At 38.1% G+C, this 20,249-nt stretch overlaps 1 protein-coding gene across 1 annotated transcript in view; it reads right to left on the bottom strand.

Moving 5' to 3' along the window:
* LOC123746402 (decapping and exoribonuclease protein) overlaps positions 1–12,480 on the bottom strand; it is a 77,427-nt gene extending 64,947 nt beyond the window's left edge. Inside the window, exon 1 of the mRNA XM_045727916.2 lies at positions 12,322–12,480. Coding sequence (XP_045583872.2) covers positions 12,322–12,369 — 48 coding nt within the window. The 5' untranslated portion in view covers positions 12,370–12,480. The remainder of the gene's footprint in view (positions 1–12,321) is intronic.
* Between the last annotated feature and the right edge of the window lie 7,769 nt (positions 12,481–20,249).

The following is a 20,249-nucleotide window of genomic DNA, read 5'->3' as shown; positions in this document are numbered from 1 at the left end:
ATTGGTGTTCCCCAGGGCAGCATACTTGGCCCTCTCCTCTTTCTCATCTACATTAATGACCTTCCAAATGCCTCCCAACACCTCAAACCAATTCTATTTGCTGACGACACAACCTTCATTTACTCCAGTCCTGATCCCCTTGCTCTAAATGCCACAGTAAATACTGAGCTAAATAAAGTCCATCTGTGGCTAACTGCCAACAAACTCACCCTTAACATTGACAAAACCTTTTATATTCTGTTTGGCAATAAATCCTCTAATCAAATAAATCTCAAAATAAACAATACCCAAATTTGTAACAAATTAGATGGCAAATTCCTTGGCATTCTCATTGACCACAAGCTTAATTTCCAGGGACACATTCTAAACATATCAAAAAAAGTTTCAAAAACTGTGGGCATTCTTTCTAAGATCAGATATTATGTACCACGCCCTGCCTGGTGACTCTCTATTACTCCCTTATCTATCCATATCTCAACTATGGTATTTGTGCTTGGGGCTCTACTACCCAAAATCACTTGCGTCCTCTAATTACTCAACACAAAGCTGCTATTAGGACAATATCCAATTCTGGCCCCAGACATCACTCGGTACCCCTACTGAAATCTCTGAATATGTTAGACATTAAGTCACTGCACATTCTCTCATGTGTATTATACATATATAAAACGCTAAACTATAATGCCAATCCTGATCTCAAAAGCTTCATAGAAGGTTGTATCAGAACCCATGAGCATCACACCAGAAATAAATACAGTTTTGATATTCCTAGAGTACGACTTAATCAAACTAGAAATGCTCTACAAATCAAGGGGCCCAGAATGTGGAATGACCTTCCCAACCATGTTAAAGACTGTACCTCTCTCAACCAGTTTAAGTTAAAAGCGAAGCTATACCTAATAAATTCCCTGTAACCTACCTTACCCTTCTATTGTCAACCAATGTCTGTTTTTTTCTTTAAAGAGCGCTGTTTGTCGACATAATTGTATTTGTGCTGCTTTTTCATCTATGTTTTCATTTCTTGTTTTCATTCTACTCATTATGCTCAATTAGTATTAAGCTTGTCATTTAAGTTTATCATGCCCGAAACGCTTTGCGTAATAGTGGCTTTAGGCATTGTATGTACTAGCTCTACCTATAATTCAAACAATCCTTGTAAATATTTATTGTATGTATGTACCTTACCTAAATAAAATTGTATTGTATTGTATTGTATTGTCTTAAATTACATCATTATGGAGTCATAGGTCACTCCCTGCAATACCTTAAATCTTACCTTACTGACAGGCTCCAGTATGTTTCTGTGAATAATTCAATTTCTCCCACCCTACCCATCAACATTGGTGTTCCTCAGGGCAGCATACTTGGCCCTCTCCTCTTTCTCATGTACATTAATGACCTTCCAAATGCCTCCCAACACCTCAAATCAATTCTATTTGCTGATGACACAATCTTCATTTACTCCAGTCCTGACCCCCTTGCTCTAAATGTCACAGTGAATACTGAGCAAAATAAAGTCCATCTTTGGCTAACTGCCAACAAACTCACCCTCAACATTGACAAAACTTTCTATATTTTTTACCAGTCCCTGTGGTGCAGTGGTAAAACACTCGCCTGGCGTTCCACGAGCACTTTGTCATGGGTTCGTATCCTGGCCGGGGTGGATTTACTGGGCGCAAATCCTGTAGCTTCTATTTAACTCAACAGTAAAATGAGTACTTGGTTGTAAAAACGATTCTTCGCGGCGGGAATCGTATTCCAGGGACCTGCCCGAAACGCTACGCATACTAGTGGCTGCACAAGAATGTAACAACTCTTGTATGAATATGTTAGACATTAAGTCACTGCACATTCTCTCATGTGTATTATACATATATAAAACGCTAAACTATAATGCCTATCCTGATCTCAAAAGCTTCATAGAAGGTTGTATCAGAACCCATGAGCATCACACCAGAAATAAATACAGTTTTGATATTCCTAGAGTACGACTTAATCAAACTAGAAATGCTCTACAAATCAAGGGGCCCAGAATGTGGAATGACCTTCCCAACCATGTTAAAGACTGTACCTCTCTCAACCAGTTTAAGTTAAAAGCGAAGCTATACCTAATAAATTCCCTGTAACCTACCTTACCCTTCTATTGTCAACCAATGTCTGTTTTTTTCTTTAAAGAGCGCTGTTTGTCGACATAATTGTATTTGTGCTGCTTTTTCATCTATGTTTTCATTTCTTGTTTTCATTCTACTCATTATGCTCAATTAGTATTAAGCTTGTCATTTAAGTTTATCATGCCCGAAACGCTTTGCGTAATAGTGGCTTTAGGCATTGTATGTACTAGCTCTACCTATAAGTCAAACAATCCTTGTAAAAATTTATTGTATGTATGTACCTTACCTAAATAAAATTGTATTGTATTGTATTGTATTGTATATATCTCAAAAAAAAAAAAAAATAAAATAAAATATTTTGTTTGGCAATAAATCCTCAAATCAAATAAATCTCAGGATAAACAATACCCAAATTTGTAACAAAGTAGATGGCAAATTCCTTGGCGTTCTCATTGACCAGAAGTTGAATTTCCAGGGACACATTCTAAATATATCAAAAAAATTTCAAAAAACTGTTGGCATTCTTTCTAAGATCAGATATTATGTACCTCGCCCTGCCCTGGTGACGCTCTATTACTCCCTCATCTATCCTTATCTCAACTATGGTATTTGTGCTTGGGATTCTACTACCCAAAATCATTTACGTCCTCTAATTACTCAACACAAAGCTGCTATTAGGACAATATCCAACTCTAGCCCCAGACATCACTCGGTACCCCTATTCAAATCTCTGAATATGTTAGATATTAAGTCTCTGCACATCCTCTCATGTGTATTATATATATAAAACACTGAACTGTAATGTCAATCCTGACCTTAAAAGCTTCATTGAAGGTTGTAACAGAACCTATGAGCACCACACCAGAAACAAATACCTTCCCAATCATGTTAAAGACTGTACCTCTCCCAACCAGTTTAAGTCAAAAACTAAGCACTACCTAATTAACTTCCTGTAACCTACCTTACCCCTAGATTGTCAACCCATGTCTGCTATTTTTAAACAATGTTATTTGTCGACCAAATTGTATTTTTACTATTTTTCTGCCATGTTCCCCCTTTTTTATTTTTATATGTTCTGAACACAAATTATACTTTAATCTCAATTAGTATTAAGTTTTAGTCTTTAGTGTTTTTCCTGCCCGAAAAGCTTTGCGTCATAGTGGCTTTAGGCATTGTATGTACTAGCTCAATCTATAAGTCTATCAATGCTTGTTTCACACCTTGTATGTATGTACTTTACCTGAATAAACATTTGAATTTGAATTTGAATTTTTTAATTTGAAAGCCTTAGCATTATGGTTATGCAGACATTTCTCCTACTGATACCTAAATAAAATTTATGAATATTTCACATGGTTAACATTTAGTATGATTGAAAAGCAAAATGTGTGTATGCATTAAAAGATTTAGATAACTCGATTTAGATAGGTTTCCAATCAATACAATTTTTTTAATAATTAAGCAGTATTGTATGTTGTGAACCCCATATAGCCTCTGACTCAGGCTCTGCCCCAGCATTAGGGTTATTCCTCACTCAGTCCTACAGAGGATCCAGATAAATGTTTTAGTATAGTTTTCAGAGTAAAAACCACCATTGGATATTACAGAAGAGGCATTAAACCAGTACTAAACAACTTTATAGGATCATAAGTTCCGTGATATATTGTTACATCAACAGAGGGTTACTTAAACAATGAGAGTGACTCCAAATATAGTCTCTAAATTAAGAATCTTACATATGTGAAGAGATAGTGGTTACCTAGGTGTAGTTACAGGATAAGAGCAAAGCTCATGGTGTCCCGTCTTCCCTCTCTCTGTCATATACTGTAACACTTTGGAACTACTGACGATTTTGGCCTCCACCACCTTCTCACTTAACTTATTCCAACCGTCTACCATTCTGTTTGCAAAAGATAACTTTCTAATATTTTTCCGATACCTTTGTTTCCTTAGCTTGAATCTGCATCCTCCTGTTCATGAAGATGCTGGTTTCAAGAATTCCTTTTTGTCAATTTGGTCGATTCCTGTTACTATTTTGTAAGTAAAGATCATATCACCTCTTTTTATTCTATCTTCTAGTTTTGGCATATTTAACACCTCTAGCCTTTCCTCGTAACTCCAGTTTTTCAGTTTCGGAAGCTATTTTGTAGCACATCTTTGCACCTTTTCCAGTTTATTTATTTATTTATTTATTTATTTATATACAAGAAGGTACATTGGGGGTTAACAGAGAACATAGTAATTAAGTTGATTTTAGATTCTTGTAAAGCCACTAGCTCACATAGCGCTTCGGGCAAGTCCTTAAACTCACAGATAATTATCAGATAATTATTATTATAATTATGGTATCTGTGCATGGGGTTCAACCACTGCAAACCACCTCAAGTCCATCATCACCCAGCAAAAATCTGCTATCAGAATAATAACAAATTCTACTTTCAGACAACACTCAGCCCCCTTGTTTAACTCCCTAAACATGCTAAACATAATCTCACTCCACAAATTCTCTTGTGTCAACTACATTTACAAAACACTGTTCTTAAATGCAAATCCTGCTCTGAAACTCTCCCTGGACAGATGTAATAGGACCCATTATCACCACACCAGAAACAAATATCTCTCTGATATCCCCAGAGTCAAACTTAATCTGTGTAAACACTCTATGCAAATAAAGGGACCCAGTCTATGGAACTCACTCTCTATTGAATTGAAAAGCTGTCCAACTTTCGCGTCATTCAAAAACAATACTAAAAAGTACCTAATTTCATCTTCATAGTTTTTTACCTTTTGCTTTAAAATTGCACTGTATCTATTGCTACCCAATCTCCTAATCTTTATGTACCCAATCTGAACATCTTTATCATTGTGATCATTGCTGTCTTCTTATATGTGATGTCAATCTGCTGTATGGTGCCTATTAATCTTGTTTAAATTACCAATTAAGCTGTCAATGTAATCAATCAGAGCTTTAATATACCAATGTGCTTTAATATACTTACTAAGCTCTCTCATCTCATTTTTTTTCTTGCAATGTATTTGTTATCATTTATTAATTCTGATAGAAATTACCTCTTTAAAATTATCTGTTAGATTAAGGACCTGCCCAAAACGCTGCGCGTACTAGTGGCTTTACAAGTTTGTAAAAACTGTACTATTCAATGTATTCTCACAAACCCAATGTACCTTCTTGTATATAAATAAATAAATAAATAAATAAATAAATAAATAAATAAATAAATAAATAAATAAATAAATAAATAAATAAATATAGATAATTCACAGTTAAATTGAAAAAAAAATGCTTACAGGTGCTTTACAGCTTTACTTTACAGATACAGATAATTTTAAGTAGAATAATTACAATAAAATTGACAAAGTAAAATTACAGGTACATTGCAAGAAATTTGACACAAAAGCAGATTAGAATAATACACAATAATAAACAAGGATTACTAGGTACCTTAGGATAACATTTCAAGAAATAATGCAGTAGAATTATACTCAATACAACAACCATGATATCAGGTGATATCTAAGATTACAATAGTAAAGTAATTTGGCTTAGGTACAAATATTGGGGATTGAGTGGCACTAGATACAGTGCAAGATAAAGCACTAGGTACACAACTATGAAGATGAAATTAGGTACTTTTTGGTTTTATTTTTGAATATGGCAAAAGTTGAACAACTTTTCAATTCATTACGGAGTGAGTTCCATAGACTATGTATGTGATCAAATCAAATCAAATCAAATGTTTATTTAGGTAAGGTACATACATACAAGAGATTTTACAAAGAGTGATGGATTTATAGATAGGGCTAGTACATACAATGCCTAAAGCCACTACTACGCAAAGCGTTTCGGGCATGAAAAACTTAAATGACTAAAGCTTAATACTAATTGAGCATAAAGAGTAAAATGAAAACATGGAATGAAAACATAGCTGAAAAAGCAGCACAAATACAATTCTGTCGACAAACAGCGCTCTTTAAAAAAAACAGACATTGGTTGACAATAGAGGGGTAAGGTAGGTTACAGGGAATTTATTAGGTATAGCTTCGTTTTTATCTTAAACTGGTTGAGAGAGGTACAGTCTTTAACGTGGTTAGGAAGGTCACTCCACATTCTGGGTCCCTTGATTTGAAGAGCATTTCTAGTTTGATTAAGTCGTACTCTTGGAATATCAAAACTGTATTTATTTCTGGTGTGGTGCTCATGGGTTCTGTTACAACCTTCTATGAAGCTTTTGAGGTCAGGATTGGCATTACAGTTCAGTGTTTTATATATGTATAATACACATGAGAGAATGTGCAGTGACTTAATATCTAACATATTCAGAGATTTGAGTAGGGGTACCGAGTGATGTCTGGGGCCAGAGTTGGAGATTGTCCTAATAGCAGCTTTGTGTTGAGTAATTAGAGGACGTAAATGATTTTGGGTATTAGAGCCCCAAGCACAAATACCATAGTTGAGATATGGATAGATGAGGGAGTAATAGAGTGTCACCAGGGCAGGGCGGAGTACATAATATCTGATCTTAGAAAGAATGCCAACAGTTTTTGAAACTTTTTTTGATATATTTAGAATTTGTCCCTGGAAATTCAGCTTGTGGTCAATGAGAATGCCAAGGAATTTGCCATCTAATTTGTTACAAACTTGGGTATTGTTTATTTTGAGATTTATTTGATTAGAGGATTTATTGCCAAACAGAATATAGAAAGTTTTGTCAATGTTAAGGGCGAGTTTGTTGGCAGTTAGCCAAAGATGGACTTTATTTAGCTCAGTATTTACTGTGGCATTTAGAGCAAGGGGGTCAGGACTGGAGTAAATGAAGGTTGTGTCGTCAGCAAATAGAATTGGATTGAGGTGTTGGGAGGCATTTGGAAGGTCATTAATGTAGATGAGAAAGAGGAGAGGACCAAGTATGCTGCCCTGAGGAACACCAATGTTGATGGGTAGGGTGGGAGAAATTGAATTATTCATAGAAACATACTGGAGCCTGTCAGTAAGGTAGGATTTGAGGTATTGCAGGGAGTGTCCTCTGACTCCATAATGATGTAATTTAAGAAGGTTTTGGTGGTTGACAGTGTCAAAAGCCTTATGCAGGTCCACAAATAACCCAACAAAGGGAATACTTAAATCTATTAATAAAAAACATGACCTTGAGAAGAAGTATAGGTTAGGAATTGTCTCCAAAGAATTCTCAAAGAATTACTCATTATTGCTATCTAAGATAATTAGACGAGCCAAAACTAAATACTACGAAGATAAATTTACCCAAATAAAGAGCAACATTAAACAAACTTGGAGAACAATTTCACAAATATTGGGATCAAAGAAGTCTATAATTAACAAACCAACACTCCTGTCTAATAACGATGGTCAGCTTTCAGCCTCGGATTCTGCTATTGAGTTCAATAGGTTCTTCTCTTCCATTGGTTCATCCCCTGCTAATGATATTCCATCTTCCAGTACTGACATTAAGGACTATCTTACAGGTAACTATCCACAGTCTCTGTACCTAAAGCCTATTAATTCCACTGACGTCAATGAGATAATCCTTTCCCTTAAAACCAAGTCTGGTGCCCTTGAGGAGATATCAACTTTAATCTACAAAAAAGCCTCCAGATCTTTAGCCCCTGCTATTGCTTTGCTCTTCAACAAGTCACTTGAACTCCAAACCTTTCCAGATATTCTAAAAAAAGCGAGAGTAACGCCTGTCCACAAATGTGGTGATCTCACAGATGTTAACAACTACAGACCTATATCAATCCTGCCAAACTTGTCAAAAATTTTTGAAAAACTAATCTATAAGCAGCTTTACTCATATCTAGCCAAACTCAATATACTTAGCCCTTGCCAATATGGCTTCAGGCCCAAAAAAAGCACTAACGATGCACTTATTAGTATGCTTAACTCGATTCATACAGCTCTTGATCAAAATGAGTTCCCTGTTGGGTTATTTGTGGACCTGCGTAAAGCTTTCGATACTGTCAACCACCAAAACCTTCTTAAATTACATCATTATGGTGTCAGAGGACACTCCCTACAATACCTCAAATCCTACCTTACTGACAGGCTCCAATGTGTTTCTGTGAATAATACAATTTCTCCCACACTACCCATCAACATTGGTGTTCCCCAGGGCAGCATACTTGGCCCTCTCCTCTTTCTCATCTACATTAATGACCTTCCAAATGCCTCCCAACACCTCAAACCAATTCTATTTGCTGATGACACAACCTTCATTTACTCCAGTCCTGATCCCCTTGCTCTAAATGCCACAGTAAATACTGAGCTTAATAAAGTCCATCTGTGGCTAACTGCCAACAAACTCACCCTTAACATTGACAAAACTTTCTATATTCTGTTTGGCAATAAATCCTCTAATCAAATAAATCTCAAAATAAACAATACCCAAATTTGTAACAAATTAGATGGCAAATTCCTTGGCATTCTCATTGACCACACGCTGAATTTCCAGGGACACATTCTAAACATATCAAAAAAAGTTTCAAAAACTGTGGGCATTCTTTCTAAGGTCAGATATTATGTACCACGCCCTGCCCTGGTGACTCTCTATTACTCCCTTATCTATCCATATCTCAACTATGGTATTTGTGCTTGGGGCTCTACTACCCAAAATCACTTACGTCCTCTAATTACTCAACACAAAGCTGCTATTAGGACAATATCCAATTCTGGCCCCAGACATCACTCGGTACCCCTACTCAAATCTCTGAATATGTTAGACATTAAGTCACTGCACATTCTCTCATGTGTATTATACATATATAAAACGCTAAACTATAATGCCAATCCTGATCTCAAAAGCTTCATAGAAGGTTGTAACAGAACCCATGAGCACCACACCAGAAATAAATACAGTTTTGATATTCCTAGAGTACGACTAAATCAAACCAGAAATGCTCTACAAATCAAGGGGCCCAGAATGTGGAATGACCTTCCCAACCATGTTAAAGACTGTACCTCTCTCAACCAGTTTAAGTTAAAAACGAAGCTATACCTAATAAATTCCATGTAACCCACCTTACCCCCCTGTTGTCAACCCATGTATATTTTTTGTTTTTTTGTTTATCAAATCAACGCTGTTTGAATGTAATTTTCTGTAATAATTTGTAATTGTATTTGTGCTGCTTTTTCAACAATGTTCCCCCCTCTTTTACCTCTATTTTTTATATGTACTCATCACATCTTTTCTTTTTACCCATTAGTTTTAAGCTGTAGTCATTAATGTTTTTCCTGCCCGAAACGCTTTGCGTAATAGTGGCTTTAGGCATTGTATGTACTAGCTCTATCTATAAAGCCAACAAACTTTGTAAATCTCTTTATGTATGTACCTTACCTAAATAAAAAATTATTATTATTATTATTATAACAGGGAACTCATTTTTATCAAGAGCTACATGAATCAAGTTAATCATACTAATAAGTGCATCGTTAGTGCTTTTTTTGGGTCTGAAGCCATATTGGCAAGAGCTTGGTATATTGTGTTTGGCTAGATAAGAGTAAAGCTGCTTGTAGATTATATTATTGTAAATATGCATTCTTGTTAATATCAATAATTCATTTTGTGACAATTTGAGCAGAGAAGTGCGACGTGTGTACAGGAGGGTCATATGCCAGCAAACACTCTCCAGGCGACAATGTGTCTTGGATAAGTCGCTCCACAACATTGTTCCTTTTTTTTTTTTGAGATATATACAAGATATATACAAGAGTTGTTACATTCTTGTACAGCCACTAGTACACGTAGCGGGCAGGTCCCTGGAATACGATATCCCCGCCGCGAAGAATCATTTTTACAACCAAGTACACATTTTACTGTTGAGTTAAACAGAGGCTACAGTTAAGGATTTGCGCCCAGTAAATCCTCCCCGGCCAGCATACGAACCCATGACAAAGCGCTCACGGAACGCCAGGCGAGTGTCTTACCACTACACCACGGAGACTGCTTGTTTTCTTTGGCATCACCAGATTCCTATTTTCATCTAATTTTGTTATAAATGATACTTTTTCATTTTAAAAATACGTTTTTTTCATGTTCTACATTCAGCACCAACATTATAGTGAGTAAATATATCACATTTATTTATTTACATTACACTTGGAAGGTTTTTGTAGCTTTGAGTAGATTTTAGTAGCTTTGGGCAATTAAGACGAACCGATCTGGAATATTAATTGGAGTGGAATGCTCATCTCAGTTCACCAGTTGGTCACCATTTGGTCCGGGAGACATCTCCCGTCACTCAGGGTGCAGTTGCGCCTCCACAGATCTCCAGTATCATCTCTTGATACTGAAAATGGCTTAAAAGGGTCACCACTTACGGGCTATTCATGCCCGTGCCACCTCTTGGGTTGCTTTCTTTTTCGTCTTCTTTATCAATCATCTCAGTTGCAAATTCTCACAGCACCCAAAGTGAAACTACAACTGGTCCAACTGCTTTATTTCTTCCTAGTCTCTGGTGTAATTTTTCCCCTTTCGTCTTGAGATACCTCTATATGTATGTTGTTGATGAGGGGAAGAATCGGAACCTCCCCCTCTCACCCCGATGTGGCGAGACAACTGCACTATTACTGGTGTTAACCGGACTAGCCTGATTATTCATGATAGGTGGGGTACCTTTCTTATTCGCGGACATCAATATACTCTAACTTTTCTGCTGTCTAACACCCAGATACATATTTACTTCTAGATGAACAGACGCATTAGGTTAAAGAAACCTTGCCTATTTATTTTTGCCTCCACCGAAAAAATGGGGGGAGGGAGGATATTGTAGGGGGAGGAGGATTGGGGGAAAGGGAATTTGGGGAGGAGAGTTGAGGGGGGAAGGGGAGTTAAGGAGGGTTACAGGAGAGGGGAGCGGAAAGGGGGTAATGGGAAGGGGAGGGGGGAATGGGGCGAGATTAGGAGGAGGAGGAGATGGAGGTTACAGGAGGGGGGGGGGGGGGAAGCCCTGAGGTAAACGTGTGTATAGACATGAAGCCGCGTCAGTATCCTGAAGTGGACCTGTCTACACCGCCGCTCCTCCAGCCACCCAACCTGTCTATCACAGGTTGGTGAACCTGTCTATCACATGTTGGTGAACCTGTCTATCGCAGGTTGGTGAATCTGTCTATCGCAGGTTGGTGAACCTGTCTATCGCAGGTTGGTGAACCTGTCTATCGCAGGTTGGTGAACCTGTCTATCGCAGGTTGGTGAACCTGTCTATCGCAGGTTGGCGAACCTGTCTATCGCAGGTTGGTGAACCTGTCTATCACAGGTTGGTGAACCTGTCTATCACAGGTTGGTGAACCTGTCTATCGCAGGTTGGTGAACCTGTCTATCACAGGTTGGTGTGCACATTATCCGAAAAAATATATTTGGCCATTTAAAATATTCTATATTGGGCTAATTACATTACATTGTACTGTGACATAGCACTGTGACAATCTAATGAATTACTGCGGGGGATAAAATATGTGAACAGTATATAATCCCACGAGTGGCTATAAAACTTAACGATAATCGCTCAATAATATAATTATCGAACTATACATGGAAATTATGGAAACTTATGGAAATTAGTTAATACATGTGATATTGTAATTAATCTACAGTATAATTAATTGTAGTTAATTACTATAAATATATATAATATATATATATATATATATATATATATATATATATATATATATATATATATATATATATATATATATATATATATATATATATATATATATATATATTTTCCTTCTGAAGATGTATTTAATATACGAAAGTACTTAAGGAAATTTCCTGTTTCATTTTTCCTCCGTGGTCTGACATTGTCACATTCTTAATCACGTGTTTATTTTCGTGATATACACACATATATATATATATAAATATATATATAAATATATATAAATATATATATAAATATATATATAAATATATATATATATATATATTATATATATATATATATATATATATATATATATATATATATATATATATATATATATATATATATATATATAGTAATTTACTACAATTAATTATACTGTAGATTAATTACAATATCACATGTATTAACTAATAACTAATTTCCAGAGCGATAACATAACAAAATACTGGTAATGGAAGATCAAAGATAACTTTGTAATTTCTCCATGAATGTACATGAATTGCAAAAACAAAATAATGCAGTGACTTACCCTATTAGACCGGACGGCAAAGCGCCCGCCCCTGTGGTAGTATGCCATAATCTCAGTAGCAAATGTTCACCTAGATTATCACCAAGTAAAAAAGAGGAGCTGTAACACCAGAGAACCTTCTCCCACAGATTGCTGCTTGGTGACTGAGTCGCGTTTGGCATCTTCCCGGAGTGGAGCCAGGCACCTCCCTGGCCCGCAGTGTTGCCATAGTTTCCTCTCATCATATTTTCTTCTTCACAGGTGCAGAGTTTATTTACGCGGTTTATTTTCTAGTTATTAACGTCTAATATTCATGTTTGTGTATTGGAATTTGTCTTTGGTTCCTGGAGAGAATTTATTTAATATTATTGCGTTAAACTTGTGATTATCGTACACGTGACGAATCATATACGTATTGGACAGAACGTAAGATATCGCCTGCAATATTTGACAATTTTAGGTAAGGTTATTATAGTATAATAATATACTATATAATCCTCTATCATTTGCTAAATATTAGTTGTCTTTACTGCAAAATATAACAAAATACCTGAAAATGCCATATAAAGGCGGTATCATGAACGGCGTTCACATCCGCCTCGCCCACCACCGAGGCTTGTACGTCGCAACCACTAACCTGTTCAATACGCGATAGGTCTACGAGTCACCTTCATGTTAGCTGAATCCTGTCTATAAATACAGCTAAGTATTTCTGAGGTCGCGCTAAACACATTGTGGAAATGTTTTATGAAACTAATAAAACAATATAAAATAGTAAGTATATTGATAACATTAAGATAACAGAGTTCACATAAGTACTCATCTAATTGTGCTTCGGCTCTTTGGTCGCGCCTTTCATGCGGTATACAGATTACTGGGCCTATTGGGCTGTAAATTACATTTGAAACATTTTAAAGAGTCTGCCTCCACCACATCTCTACCAGTGCTTTCTATTTGTTCTTTCTAATGTCTGTATGGCTCATCTGGGTACTTGGTTTCCACCTGCGTTCATCTATATAAGTGGGCACAGTACAGAGGTTCTGTGTGTAAGTGATTGTGTATATTATATAGACTCATTATATACTCATTATAGTGATTGTGTATATTATATAAACTCGATCATTAACTAACCTCTTTCTCTCCAAAACTCTAAGCCTTTACAACACTCACTGTCCTCTCCTTACCAAACAAGTAACTGACAAAAGAATAAACAACCCGTGGCTCACAAGTGGCATATTCAAATCAATCAACAAAAAACATGAATATGAAAAGAAATTTAGGATTGGCCTAATTACAAAGGAAGTAGTTAAAAGGTACTCATCAGTGCTTACCAGTATCATAAGAAAAGCTAAACTTTCATATTATGAGACTAGATTCAAAGAAGCAAAAGGCAACATGAAAAGCACATGGTAAACCATCTCTAATATCCTAGGAACTAAACAACACTCCCACAACCAGATAACACTCTCTAAGGATGGCTTTACACCGTCAACTGATTTAGAAATGGCAAATGAATTCTTTTCTTCTTCTTCAGCTTCTTTTTCATCGGTTGGTGCTAACCTTGCCAGTAAAATCCCACAGACTCAGACACATATCAACACATATCTCTCAGGCAGCTATCCAAACTCTCTTCTCCTTTCACCAGTCAGCCCGACAGATGCCTCCCATGCCCTTGCGCCACCTATAGCTCTGCTGTTCAACAAATCCCTAGAGTATCATACCTTCCCTGATATCCTTAAAAAAAAAACAAGAGTAACGCCAGTTCATCAAGGAGGCAATCCGGCAGATATAAACAATTATAGACCAATACCAAACCTACCCATACTATCAAAAATATTTGAAAAAATTATCTACAAACAGCTCTACTCCTACCTTGTAAAATTCGATATACACAGCCCCTGTCAGTTTGGCTTCCGCTCCCAAAAGAGTACCAACGATGCAATTATTAGTCTCCTTGATATAATTTACTCAGCCCTTGACAAAAATGAGTTTCCGATTGGACTCTTCATAGACCTGAGAAAGGCCTTTGATACTGTTAATCACAACTACCTCTTACGTAAACTCCATCATTATGGAATCCGAGGCCATGCCCTGGACTATATCCAATCCTATCTTAGTGATAGACTCCAATGTGTAGCCATCAATGATATAACCTCTTCAACACCTGACAGCAGTCAGGTGCTGTCACAGTGAGAGGTTGTGTTAGCTGGAGCTCTGGAGTAACATTATTATTGCAATAATGGAAGGATTAGTTAATGATTTGGTGAGTTTGGTTGGAGCTCTGAGAGCAGAGATGGATTCCCTGCGGGAGGAGGTACGACGGCTGAGACTTCGAGAGGAAACGAAGAAGGAGACCAGAGTTGACGAGACCTCATCGTGGAGAGTAGTGAAAGACGGGTCTTAAGAAGACCTTGACAAGGCCGCCTACAGACGCCCTAAGGACGGCAAATTCATTTGCCGTGTTGGAGGACGAGTGCTGTAGTGCGCCTCCAGCGAGGAACGGCGGAGCGCAGGCCCCTCAGGCTGCTCAGAAAGTTAGGGCGGTACCGAAGCGAATTTTGGTTGTGGGAGATTCCCAGGTGAGGTATTTAGACAGAATGTTTTGTGCCAGAGATAGGGAGAACAGATTAAGGGTTTGCTATCCAGGAGCTGGAATTGGTGATATTGTTGAAAACATGAATGATATTATGACGGGAAATGGGAACAAACCCATTATTTGTATTGGTGCAGGGGGTAATGATGTTGGGCGAGTTAGGAGTGAGGAACTAATACAGAGATTTAGGACAGCCATTGAATTAGTTAGGAGCAAGGGAGGAATCCCGATCATATGTGGCATTCTTCCAAGAAAGGGAGTGGGAAATGAATGGATGTCGAGGGCACTTGGTGTCAATTGCCGGCTGGAAAGATATTGCAAATCAAATGCAATATCTTTCATAGACAACTGGGAACGCTTCTATGGAAGAAATGAAATGTATGCTCGTGATGGGGTGCATCTATCGAGAGCTGGGGTTGTTGCTGTTGCGAACTCGTTGGAAGAAGTGGTTAGAGGTGTTTGTTTGGGTTTAAACTGTTAGTAGATAGTGGTATGGGAATTGATTTGGAGGAAGGAGGTAATAAAAGTATGTGTTCGTGGGAGAAAAGAATTGGCAAAATGATCAGGGAAAGAAAAGGGCCTCAAAATAACAATTCACTTAGGATATATTACACTAACAGTAGACGTCTAAGAAATAAAATTAATGAATTAAATGCTCTTGTCTGCACAGAAAAAATAGATATTATTGCACTTACCGAAACGTGGATGAACGTAGAAAATAGAGAAATATTAGCTGAATATCAGATAAATGGATTTAAACTATTTCACACAGATATATTAGACGAGGAGGGGGAGTAGACATATATGTTAGGGAAAATTTGAAATGTAGTCTCAAAGAAGGAATCAAAACTGAGCCACACACACAAACTTTTTGGATAGAATTAAACGAAAAAGCAAATAATATTATAATAGGAGTTATATATAGGCCACCAAATTTAGACAGAATGGAAGCAAAGCATCTATGGAATGAAATATCTAGAGCATCTAGATTAACAGTATTTATGTCATGGGTGACTTTAATTTTAGTGGAATAAACTGGGTGAACAAAACAGGGAATAGTGAAGCAGAAGATTTTCTAGAATTAATTGACGATTGCTTTCTTACGCAACACATTAAGGAACCAACGCGGGAAAATAATATTTTAGATTTAGTGTTAACTAACAGGGAAACACAAATTAATGACATCGAAATAGGGAGTGAGCTAGGGAACAGTGATCACAAAGTAATCAGATTTAGCATAAAATGGAATAGACCTGTTGGAGAAAATTCTGTTCCAGTGCCTGATTTTCGAAAAGCTGATTTCAATAGTGTAAGAATTTTTTTGGGTCAAATAGATTGGAAAGTCTTGGGTATGGGGTGTGGACCGGTCTTGGAGCTAGACGTGAACCCAGCGACAGGTGACGTAAAAGGGGTTTTCGATGTGGATTCAAAATATAACCTATTTAAAAATATTCTAAGCAAAGCCCAGGAATGTAGTATACCATACAAATTGAATAGATCGAATACTAATGATCCAAAGTGGATAACGAAGGATCTGAAGAACCTTATAGGTAAAAAGAGAGCGTGGTACAAAAGGATTAAGAATAGGGAAGTCAGTTTAGAACAGGAATTCGTACAACTGGTTAGTGTTAAAAAAAAAGAGATAAGGAAAGGAAAAAGAAACTATGAAGTTCGCATAGCAGAGCAAGCGAAGACAAATCCTAAAGGGTTTTTCCAGTTATACCGGACAAAGATTAGGGAAAGGATAGGTCCATTAAAAACTGAGACAGGTCAAATAACAGATAGTGATGAAGAGATGAGTTGTATTTTTAATAAATAATTTAAATCTGTATTTACTAAAGAGGAACTTAACAATATGCCTTCAGCCGAACAAGTCTATGTAGGTGGGGACGAGGACAGGTTGACTAGTTTAGCAGTTACCAGGGAGGATGTAATTAAACAAATAAGAACATAAGAACTTAAGTGCCCAGTTTATCTGTTTTTTATTGAAGTTGAATTTGCTGAAATCTCCTCCACCAGGAATCTGGACTGGTTTTGAAGGTCCATTCCCCATGGTTGTCAGAACTTCAATTAAGTTGTGATCTGAGTAACAGGTATTTGTAATCATTATGTTCCCGATCAACTCATCATTATTAGTGAAAATGAGGTCCAGCGTGTTCTCCTTCCTAGTTGGTTCTATTTGCTGGTTTAAGGCAAACCTATCGCACATCCGTAGCAGGTCATTTGCATGTGCCTGTTCATTTAGGCTACTTCCTGGTATTCTTTCTGATATTACTGTATTAGCCAGGTGCTTCCATTTCAGGTGCCGTAGGTTGAAGTCCCCAAGCAGGATGATGTTCGGAGATGGATTTGTGAGGTTTTCCAAGCAGTGTTCTATTGTCATTAGTTGGTCTTTAAACTGCTGAGGGTTTGCCTCCGGTGACTTATATACAAGGACAACAACTACATTTAGGATCTCTATTTTGTAAGTAAGGCGAATACGCATAAGAATTTTGTAAGTAAGGCGAATACGAGTAAGGCGAATACGCAACCTAACCAGAGCCGTTTCCCATCACCGGTTACGGTGGTAGGAGGACAGCCATGAGGACACACTTTGGATCCTAGTAAAGGAAGACTTAAGAGCACGCAGTTTGTTACCAGTAAGAGAAGACCAACAGTCCTGCCAACGGGTAAGGATAGAGGAATAAATAACTAGGTTTAAGTCTGAATAAGGAATACCTTCACTAGAGATGGGACAAGAGCGGTCAGCTTCCCTAGTGGCAGCATCCACACGCTCATTTAAAGAGACACCAATATGGCTGGGAACCCAGCAAAACTCAACTGACTTAAATTTATTGGAAATAAGAAATAGCCAATGCTGAATCTCGACAACCAATGAATGGACCGGATTAAAGGACCCGAGAGCCATGAGGACACTACGAGTCAACGGCAACTACAAAGGAAGACTGACAACGAGAAAGCAGTTGAAGAGCATAGAGAATAGCATAAAGTTCCACAGTGAAGATGCTAGTCTCCGGAGGTAGGCGACACATATAAGTGCTGTCAGGAAAAACAACAGTAGCTACACCGTCCGCAGACTTGAGACCCATCGGTGAAGATGGAAACGGAGCGGGAGTGCGCAGAAACGCGCTCAAGGAAAAGGCGTCTCAGAACCGTAGGAGTGATAAAAGCTTTAGTGATGCGGGTTAAGGATGTACAAAACTGCGGAAGGGGAGGGGGACTCCACGGGGGGCAAGGAAGGAACAACACGAGGAGAAATATTAGAAATACGAACTGAAAGAGAATCCTGTAAGCGAGATAACCGGATAGAAAGAGGGAGATGGTGAAGAGGAACAGGAACCACAGGAGGACCACAGGAGGGGTAAAAGTTAAAGCACAACAGAGGCAAGAGGAATGATGTTGCAAGGACCGCGCAAGATAGCGAAGACAGTAGCGATCACGGCGGTCCTCTACATTTGTGTGAATACAGAATTCCAAGAGTTGGGACCTCGAGAGTGTGTGAGAGAGAGAGAGAGAGAGAGAGAGAGAGAGAGAGAGAGAGAGAGAGAGAGAGAGAGAGAGAGAGAGAGAGAGAGAGAGAGAGAGAGAGAGAGTGTGAGAGTGTGAGAGTGAGAGAGAGTGTGTGTGAGAGAGAGAGAGTGTGTGAGTGAGAGTGTGTGAGAGAGTGAGAGTGTGAGAGAGTGAGAGTGTGAGAGAGTGAGAGTGTGAGAGAGTGAGAGTGTGAGAGAGTGAGTGTGAGAGAGAGAGTGAGAGTGTGAGAGAGTGAGAGTGTGAGAGAGTGAGAGTGTGAGAGAGTGTGAGAGTGTGAGTGTGTGAGAGTGAGAGTGTGAGAGAGTGAGTGTGAGAGAGAGAGTGAGTGTGAGAGTGTGAGAGTGTGAGTGTGAGAGTGAGTGTGAGAGAGTGTGAGAGAGTGTGAGTGTGAGAGAGAGTGAGAGTGAGAGTGTGAGAGAGAGTGTGAGTGTGAGAGAGAGTGTGTGTGAGAGTGTGAGAGTGTGAGTGTGAGAGTGTGTATGTGTGTATGTATGTGTGTATATGTGTGTGTGTATATATGTGTGTGTGTATATATGTGTGTGTATATATGTGTGTGTATATATGTGTGTGTATATATGTGTGTGTGTGTATATGTGTGTGTGTGTGTATATGTGTGTGTATATATGTGTGTGTGTGTGTGTGTGTGTATATGTGGGTGTGTGTGTATATATGTGTGTGTGTGTATATATGTATGTGTGTATATATGTATGTGTGTATATATGTATGTGTGTATATATGTATGTGTATGTATATATGTATGTATGTGTGTATATATGTGTGTGTGTGTGTGTGTGTATATATGTGTGTGTGTATATATGTGTGTGTATATATGTGTGTGTGTATGTGTGTGTACTCACCTATATGTGCTTGCAGGATCGAGCATTGACTCTTGGATCCCGCCTTTCTAGCTATCGGTTGTTTACAGCAATGACTCCTGTCCCATTTCCCTGTGTGTATTCCCTGAGTGAGTGAGTATATATGTGTGTGTATATATGTATGTGTGTGTATATATGTATGTGTGTGTATATATGTATGTGTATGTATATATGTATGTATGTGTGTATATATGTGTGTGTGTGTGTGTGTGTATATATATGTGTGTGTATATATATGTGTGTGTGTATATATGTGTGTGTGTATGTGTGTGTACTCACCTATATGTGCTTGCAGGATTGAGCATTGACTCTTGGATCCCGCCTTTCTAGCTATCGGTTGTTTACAGCAATGACTCCTGTCCCATTTCCCTGTGTGTATTCCCTGAGTGAGTGAGTGAGTGAGTGAGTGTGTACTCACCTAGTTGTGTTTGCGGGGGTTGAGCTCTGGCTCTTTGGTCCCGCCTCTCAACCGTCAATCAACAGGTGTACAGATTCATGAGCCTATCGGGCTCTGTCATATCTACACTTGAAACTGTGTATGGAGTCAGCCTCCACCACATCACTTCCTAATGCATTCCATTTGTCAACCACTCTGACACTAAAAAAGTTCTTTCTAATATCTCTGTGGCTCATTTGGGCACTCAGTTTCCACCTGTGTCCCCTTGTGCGTGTTCCCCTTGTGTTAAATAGACTGTCTTTATCTACCCTATCAATCCCCTTCAGAATCTTGAATGTGGTGATCATGTCCCCCCTAACTCTTCTGTCTTCCAGCGAAGTGAGGTTTAATTCCCGTAGTCTCTCCTCGTAGCTCATACCTCTCAGCTCGGGTACTAGTCTGGTGGCAAACCTTTGAACCTTTTCCAGTTTAGTCTTATCCTTGACTAGATATGGACTCCATGCTGGGGCTGCATACTCCAGGATTGGCCTGACATATGTGGCATACAAAGTTC

Source organism: Procambarus clarkii, chromosome 80, assembly GCF_040958095.1.
Source record: "Procambarus clarkii isolate CNS0578487 chromosome 80, FALCON_Pclarkii_2.0, whole genome shotgun sequence".
NCBI classification, from domain to species: domain Eukaryota; kingdom Metazoa; phylum Arthropoda; class Malacostraca; order Decapoda; family Cambaridae; genus Procambarus; species Procambarus clarkii.
This window is presented reverse-complemented; position numbering and strand designations above follow the sequence as displayed.